Source organism: Dasypus novemcinctus, chromosome 21, assembly GCF_030445035.2.
Source record: "Dasypus novemcinctus isolate mDasNov1 chromosome 21, mDasNov1.1.hap2, whole genome shotgun sequence".
Taxonomy (NCBI): domain Eukaryota; kingdom Metazoa; phylum Chordata; class Mammalia; order Cingulata; family Dasypodidae; genus Dasypus; species Dasypus novemcinctus.
The window spans coordinates 57440622-57448898 of record NC_080693.1 but is presented as its reverse complement, the minus strand read 5'-3'; the positions used below and the strand labels follow the sequence as shown (position 1 = coordinate 57448898).

The 8277-nt window shown below is 61.0% G+C and overlaps 1 protein-coding gene across 1 annotated transcript; it reads right to left on the bottom strand.

The window, feature by feature from the left end:
• Window positions 1-2079: 2079 nt before the first annotated feature.
• On the bottom strand, window positions 2080-8042 carry SP6 (Sp6 transcription factor). Its single transcript, XM_004451283.3, has 2 exons — window positions 7825-8042; window positions 2080-5701 (listed from the first exon to the last, which is right to left on the bottom strand). The coding sequence occupies exon 2, from the start codon at window positions 5642-5644 to the stop codon at window positions 4514-4516; it is 1131 nt and encodes a 376-aa protein (XP_004451340.2). The 5' UTR covers window positions 5645-5701; window positions 7825-8042; the 3' UTR covers window positions 2080-4513.
• Between the last annotated feature and the right edge of the window lie 235 nt (window positions 8043-8277).

The following is an 8277-nucleotide window of genomic DNA, read 5'->3' as shown; positions in this document are numbered from 1 at the left end:
TCCCACCTGGGAACAACTAGTGGAGGGGGACTTAACTTTTTTGTTCCACAGGCCCCTTTGCCATCAGGTGAAATGAACACTACTGTAATTTATTTATGGCATATATTCATAAGTGAAAGAAATGCTAGATTTCAGTTAAAGGTCAGAAAAAATAAAGATAAGTTGATTTTTTTTCAGTACAAGCTCACAGACCCCCTGAAGTCTTTCCACAGGTTCCTAGTTAAGAACCCCTGAACGAGGGGGTCTGGTTTCTAAGACTCTTCTCCAGCTAACACTGCTAGGATCCTGAGCAGTCAGGCTTGCTGGATTAATGCGAAGGCGAAGGCTGCTTCTGATGCAATCAATGGCAGGGAGATTGCTACTGGACGTCATTCTGGGCAAACAGCAAGGCTGCAGCATCCCCCCGGGTCTGCACAAAAGCCAGTACACCTCCTTGCACTTCCTCGGCTGCCCGCTGCGGGGCAGGAGCAGGCAGGGGGAGACACGCCGAGAGGCACAGCCTCAGGCTGCAGTTTCCAGGTTGCCTTCTCCCTGCTGTCACTTTCCCATTCCGGATTTCACTCACCCGCCCTAGAGAGATTCTATTCCCACTTCCTAGGAGAGGAGATGGTGGCTCAGAGAGGTCATCCTGAGGGTCAGCCCGGATGTTCTGATATCCCTGACTCCTCCCCAGCCCTGCAGGACCGTCCTGCCTGGCGCCGGGCTGAAGGGTCAGAGGTGGCCTTGGGCTCTGTCAGGGGCCAGGCCAGACAGGCAGCATTGCTGCCCGAGCCAGCAAGCGTCAGAGCCCCACCAAGGGCCCCCGCTAAGAATGCAGGTCAGCGGGAGGAGCTGCAAGGGGAGGCAGGGAGGCCCCAGCCCTGCCCAGACAGGCCCAGCAGGCCCCACAGCTGCCCTCCTGCCCCTGGGGTGGCGATGGGAGGAAAGGAGGAGGGGACTCACCAGGTTCCGGGGGTCTAACACCCCCCCGAACCAGGAAGACAAAGGAGGAGTCCACAAGGAGTGGGGAGGACATGGGCTCACAGGAAAGCCCACCCTGTCCCTCCTCCTCCCAGGCTTCTAAATCCAGGGGCCCATGGAAACAAGTGGCCCTCAAACTGACCTGGTTTCCTCTGTAACCCCTAAATCATTCTGATGACCCCCATCCCAAAGTAGCCTCAAATTCAGAGACCCCAGACTCACACAAACCACTGATGGGATAAGCCAACCCGGGTACCAGATCTGGCTCAGAGAAAACTCGGTTTGGGTTAGGGTTAGGGTTAGGGTTAGGGTGGAGGCGATTAGAGCCCCACTGGGGGGAAAAATAATAATTTTGGCAAAAAACTATCATCCCTGATCCCTGCCCCTTTGCAAGCAAAACACTAACCCTCCGCCAGCCTTCTCAGCTTCGGGGCTCTGGAGTCGTGGAGTTTTCACTCCTTTGGCATTAATCAGGCACCAACCATGTGCTGGGCATTAGGCAGCTGGGACAAGGCACACGGATGGGCATCTCTGCATATCTGGGGTACATTTGTGCACACTGGCGTTGTGTAACTGTGGCGAGTCTCTGGCTGTGAGCTGCCGTAGGAGTCTTTCCCTCATACTTTCCAGCTGGGCAGGAGCCCATCAGATATCCTGGCTGCCTTCCATCGACTTGTCCCTGATAGGGATCATCTTGGGTGAAGAAATCCCTGTCAGTCACCTCCACCTCCCTCACAGCCAGAGGGACTGACCGACATGCACACCCCACGGGGGTGGGATGAGGGGGCAGAGAGGCCTCTGGAGAGGCAGAGAACCAGGGTTCTCAGCAGAGAAGGGAGAAAGAGGGGCTCATAGGTGTAGGTGGGGAGAAAATGTCTAGAACCTTTCCATCCCACAGGTGAAGATGGGGGGCACAGAAGGAGCCCCTCCTTCTGCACCACCCACCGCTGCGACAGGGTCAGAGCCTTCAGTCGGCTCCACTCTGCCCCAACCGAGCAGAGGGGAGGCTGCCCAGCGGCTCAAGATGAAGGGGCATGTCCCCCGCCACCCTGCAGCCCAGACCCGGTCCTCACTGCCGAGGACCACTGAGCCAAAGGAAACCAAGCTGGAAGACCGATGGCGCAGTGATGTTGTTGACTTTATTGTGGCATAAAAAACACAGGCGGTTTCTTCCTCTTCTTCCCCCCAAAATGGGTTCACAGCAGTTAAAGAAAAAAATCCTACATTTCTCCTCTAGGGGGGCTGCCTGGAAAGGGTCAGGCAGCCAAGCAACCTAGATCTATAAAAGAGGGGAGTAGAAGAAAATCTACCCAAAGCCCCCACCTGCACACCCTGGCGCTCAGGGCTTCTACGGGGGTGGGGGGGGAACATCCCTGTCCCCCCCATGCCAACACCCATTTTGGGAGTCCCCCTTAGAATGGTCACTGGAAAAGGCTGTCCTGGTGGCACAGGGAGGAGGTGGCTGGTTTTGATGGGTGGAGGAGAAAAGCATTCCATGCCCACAGTGCCCTACCTTTCTCCCCCTCTTCACCCAGCCAGGCAACCTGCCGGCCCTGTCAGCACTCCTCCTGCCCCCAGCCCTCTCAGCAAGGACAGGGACCTTTGCTTGGGTTAGAAAGATGGAGGGAAAAGAGAGAGGAGGAAGAAAGTGACTTCTTAAACTACCCCAGGCCTGAGTCCCTCAGGGAGAGGCGCACCTAGTCCTTTGAAGGAGGCCCCTTTCTACACAAACACATTCCCACACAGCTCCCAGCTCCCGCTTCCCGTATAGCTCCCAGTCCCTGCACTGGGCTCCAGCATCCCCAAGGAGGAAGGGATGCTATGGACCTGGACCCCAGGAACTTGGATGGGATGAATAAGATGGGGACTCCCTGGCTGGAGACCCCAGGCTCAGTAGAGAACCGCACACACACACACACACACACACACACAGGCACACACACACACAGGCACACACACACACAGGCACACACACAGATACACATGCCCTAATGTTAAATAAAATACCCTTTGCTTATAACTTAAAAATCAATACACAGCTAATCCCTGCATAGGGCTCTGGGCAGGGAAAGGGAAGCAGAGGGGAGGGGAAGTGGGGGGGAAGGCTTGAGGCCTCTACCTGGAGCCTGGAAAAGCCCACCAGCTCAGACTGATATGGGTCACCGACCCCTGCTCATCTGCTGCTTTCCCCTCCTCCTGGCTCAACCCCCACTGGGCTTCTCCCCCCCCCCCCTTCCCCACCCTATAATCATAATCAAAATGTATTTCTAGCAACTAAAGGAAAAGGGAACAGGGACAGCTTCCTGGAAACTACCTGGGAAGGCAGACTCCCTTCCAGTGGAGGACAGCTCCTTCATAGGGGAGGGGAGTTCCCCCTGCGGGATTGGGGGAAGGAGGTTCCCAGCTCCTTCCTGGGAGTCACCAGTTCATCCTCAAGGCACACGTTATAAGGAGGGAGCAAGAGTTGCAGGTAGAAGGGAAAGGGAAGGGTTAAGCTAAAGAGTGGAGCTTAGCTGGGGGGAGGGGGCACTGGGATGGCTGGGCCTCCACTCCCCTCAAGCAGGAACCCTGCTGGGACACCCCAATCCATCCCCAACCAGCCCAGATAACCCTCCTTCCATCCCTAAGAGGAAGTAACTGGTGGGGAACCCAGGGTAAGAAACATCAATTCTAGAGCTGGGGCTTCCCACTGCTTTGGAAGACTCCGTAGGGCCACAGATGGGGGCTGGTGCTACTGAACTTTACTTTTTATAAAGACCAAGAGTTAAGAGCTGAATCAGTGTTCCTTCCGCCCTCCCACCAAAGCCCGCTTTCACTCATTTTGGGAAAGGACTTCTCTCTTCTCCCTCCCTGGGGCTGGTTCTCCCGCCCCTCCACAGCCCTGGCTGGGAGGCTATCCGGGTTTCTGGGATTGCAACCCTCCCCTCCTCTTCCTTCAGGGCTACATCAGACTGGTTCAGGAGGGGTTAATAATGAGGCCCATCGAAGGAGTTACTCCTCCAGCCACAACCCTCCCAGCCGGATACGGACTCGTTGGACAGGACCCCTGCCTCCCCACCCCAGTTCAGCTCTCCCTCCGGAAACCCTCGGGGCAGAAGCCCTGTAAGGGGGATGAAAGGGCGGCTCCGCAGGCGCTTTTCTGTCCCGGTTCCCAGGCGCTAAGGACGTGTCCAGGCAGCAACCCCCAGCGCCCGGGACTGGCCCCACTTCTCTCTGCTACAGGGACGCCAACCTGTCGTCTCCTCCAGCCTGTCCCTTCTCCACAACACCCCCCTCCCGGTCCCCGCTCCCTGCCCAGGGGCGTGAGTTAGTGAGGCGCGGCAGGTCCGAGGGGAATGCACAGCTCCGCACCCCAGCAGTCCAACGCGCCCAGTCCAGTCCCAGCGACTAAAAAGCCCTAGCGCCCCGTCTCCCTGTCCCAGCACCACTCTTCCTCCCCCTCAATAAATAACCACCTTCCCCTCTTACTCAAGTCGCCCCTAAGGACGTCAGGCCCGGGGCCCTCTTCCCATGCCCCAGGGGGGGCCAGCGGGGGTGGCGGCGCCCGAGGAGCTCAGTTGGAGGGTGCCGCGCTGCCCTCGGCCTCCCGCTTGCCTTTGCCCCCGGGGGCCTCCGCAGCTCCGCCCGCCTTGCCGTCGCCCGCGGCCGCCCCGGCAGCCTCCTCCTTGACACCTTCGTGGGTTTTCATGTGTTTGGCCAGGTGGTCGCTGCGCATGAAGACGCGGCTGCAGACTGCGCAGGGGAACTTCTTGGTGCCGGTGTGGGTCTGGAGGTGGCGCTGCAGCTCGTCGGAGCGCGTGAAGCGCTTGCCGCAGAAGAGCCAGTTGCACACGAAGGGACGGTCGCCGCTGTGCCAGCGCAGGTGCGCCTTCAGGTGTGACGTCTTGGCGTAGGCCTTCCCGCAGCCAGGGATGTGGCAGTTGTGCAAATGCTTCTTCTTGCCCCCATCGGGCCCGCAGGGAGCCCCCAGTCGCTCCGCCTCCAGGCAGTTGGGACAGCGACACACGGTCTGGCCTGAGCTGCGGGGCCCTGAGCGCCGGGAGCCTTTGGGCCGGGTCGCCCCGTCCAGACTGGAATCCAGGCCCTGCGCCTCTGGGGCGGCCGCTTCCAGGGCCTTAGCCCCGTCAGGGGGCCCCAGAAGGTGTTGCCCTCCGGCGGCTGGCAGGAGGTGGTGAGGATGCGGGTGGGGCGGTGGAGCACAAAGCTGGTGGTCAGCGACGTAGCCTCCCAGACCAGCCTGAAGCGCCCCCGGGTGGCCAGGTGAGGTCAGCGCACCCTGAGTGTGGGGGAGGTCCATCCAGCTGGTGCCCGGATGAAGGTCCCACCACGAGCCATCCTCCGTGCCTGGGTGGGTCGGCCGGAACCACGACTCGTAATGGTGCGACATGTCTGGCTGCAGGAGCTTGGAAAAGGGACCCGGGGCCAAGGGACTGTCGCTTTCCAGGTCCTCGCAGGTTACCCGCGAGGAGGCCCCCGGCAGCTCATAGCCCTGGGAGAAGTCCACCTCCGGGCCCAGCGGGAGGCTCTGCAGCTCTCCAGACTGCAGCGGGGAGGGGTAGTCCCCAGCCTCCGGGCTCGTGTGACCCTGGTATGTTTGGAGAGGCTGCAGGTCGAGTCGCGGAGGGGAGGCGTGCGGCGCGTCGGTGTGCTGGCTGCCCAGAGAGCCGCAGACAGCGGTTAGCATTGCCGGGATCCGGGGTGGGGGCGGGGCGCAGACGGTCAGGGGCGCCTCGGGTGGTACCTAAGGGAGGCCGAGAAGAAGGGGGGAGAGTAACCAGCTCGCTTTCCGTCCTAATCCAGATACCCTCCCTGCAAAGTGCTCCTCTTGCCTCTCAGGTGGAAAGGGGGAACCCACCTTTGGGTGGGGACTACAAAGATCAGTGAAGAGAATTTGGGAGTGCTAGTAAGGGTTGAGGATGTCAGGTTCTCAGCCAAGTAGGTGATGGAGCTCTGCCTTCCCCCAGGTGACCCCTCCCACAGGACCCAGTTTGTCCCAGACTTGGGCTGGCCCCAGGAAGGTCTGTAGGGTACACCTGGAGTACAGTGCGTGAACTGTCCCCACACACACACACACACACACACACACACACACACACACAGGTGCCCAGGCCGGTCAAGGGGCAGCGGCATTTTCCCCTGCAGACCTGCTGTCACCTCAGATGAAGGAACTAGACCCATGTAATTCAGGATAGAGGTGGGGGGCAGTTCGTTTCTGAAGTCCAAAGCTTGAGGTGACCTACCTTCCCAAAGCCCAAAACAGGTTCTGAGATCTAGGAGCAGCAGGCTCCATGCCATCCCTGAGGCCTGCTCAGTGGGGAAGAGCCTTCCACCTCTCCACACCACTCCCCCCACCCCCAGCTGCCTGGGTCGCCTCCACCCCCACCAAACCCACTCCCACACCTGGTCCTTGTGCCTTTCCCTCTGGCAGAGACTTGGCCTTCCTGGGTTGCGGCCGCAGTGCCAGTTTCCCCCAGGAGTTTCCCCCACCAGAGAAAGCCTTTTCCCCCTTTTCCCTCTCCCCATCCTGACCCACACCAGGGCCAGCCACCTCCCTGGCTGCTTCCCATGCGCTTCTCCTAGCTAGGACAGACCCAGATATGAAATTGAAAGACCACCTCCCCAGAGAAGGGGAAAGGCCAGTCAAAAGCTTAGCAGCACTCTAGAAAACAAAACTGCCTGCCGCAAAAGGGATGCAGGGTCAGAATGGGAGGAGAGGGGAGCAGTAAGAAAAGCTGGAATCACAGAACTAAAGAGGAAGAGATTACCTAAGGGGGTGCACTATGGGCATGGCTAAGTTTTAGAAGCTCTCTGGATGGTTTGAATACGCAGTCTGGTGCTGGGAACCAGGGCTCCAAACCAACCCTTTTATTTTAAAGAGGAGGAAAACTGGGGTCGTTTGGAGAAGTGTCGAATGAAAGTCTTTTCATTTATTTGTTCAATCCACAGTAATGCACCATGTACCTCTGTGCACCAGGACTCCAGACTCCGGGTCTGCGACTCCCCACACCGCTGGGAGCCTAAAGACCCCAACCCCCTTTCTCAACCTCTTAGCTCTGACATAAAGGTCCTCCTCTCCCCACCTCTTTTCTAGGTCCTGTCGCCTCTGTGGTCCTGTGCCTGGGCCTTCTCTGTTGGTGGAGGGCCAAGGAGCAGTGACTTAGGGCAGGGGCTTTTCCTTCGCACAGCAGGGCTCAGCTGACACCCCCTCCTCCTACCTCCTGCCTCTGGAACCAGGGAGGAGGCTCTAGTCGTCTGGGAGAGGGAGGGAGAGGGGAACCGGGGCGCCTACTCGGGCTCTGGCTGCCTCACCACAAGAAAGAAACCGGGCGAAGCAGCAGGAACGGAGCCTCAGGCCCGGGCGGGGCAGCGAGGCCTGGGACCCTAATAGCTTTCGGCGCCTGGGAACTGCTGGGGGGGCTGAGGGGAGTAAGGCGGCCCAGCTCCCTAGCGGCCAGCCCTGCGCCCCTCCCGACGCGGAGCCGGGGAGAAGGGAGACAGCAGGGCTCGCACCCCTGGCTTCCCTCCCCCCAGAGCGAGAAGGCTGGTAGGGGCGCCCTCACGGCCGATTCCTTCAGCCGCCTCCCGCGATCACCCGCGCTCAGGCGGCCGGGCCTTCCGTTCTCGCGGTCCCCAAGCTTCCAGAGCTCCGGCTGTCCCAGCCGCTCCGGGTTTCCCCAGTGTTCAGGTTCCTGGGGCCCTCCAGTCTCCCCCGTCTGCCGGGACTTCCCTCGGAAGGGACTCCAAGACCCTCGTGGATTTTAGGACCAGCCCCCGCCCCAAGCCCGGAGGAGGCTGTGGCGAGCGCCTGCCCCCGAGAGGATCCCGGCCGCGCGCGCCCCTGGCCGCCCGGACCCGGGCTCCTACCTGGAGGCGGCGCCGGGGCTCCCGCGTTAGCGACGGGCGCCGAGGGGCCCTGCGCGCCGGCAGGCTCTTCAGCGACCGGGGGCAGGAGCCGAGGGGCGCGGGGCCGCGACCAGACCGGCGGCGGGCGGCGGCGAGGAGGCGGAGGGAGCCGGGCGAGGGCGGAGGGCGGAGGGCGGGCTGCAGCCGCGAGCGAGCGAGGCCAGCTCCGCCCGTGACTCACCCGCGCGTTCTGCCCGCATTCTCTCCGCTGCGCTCCTTTTTCCCCGGCGCTCCTGGCCCCGCCCACCTCACCTGCGGCCGCCTTTAACCCTTGCGGGCTCGGCCAGCCGAGCGGCCCGCGCGACCGGCGAGGAGGGGGCGGGCGCGGAGGGGCGGGGTGGAATCCCTAACCAGGCCGTGTCCCGCCCCCTCCCTGCGCCCTCCGCCCTCCGCCCACCTTCCTGGTCCCCCTCG

What these genes read in the sequence shown, in the direction of transcription:
- SP6 (XM_004451283.3), bottom strand. Translation starts at nt 5,644, where the DNA reads ATGCTAACCGCTGTCTGCGGCTCTCTGGGCAGCCAGCACACCGACGCG.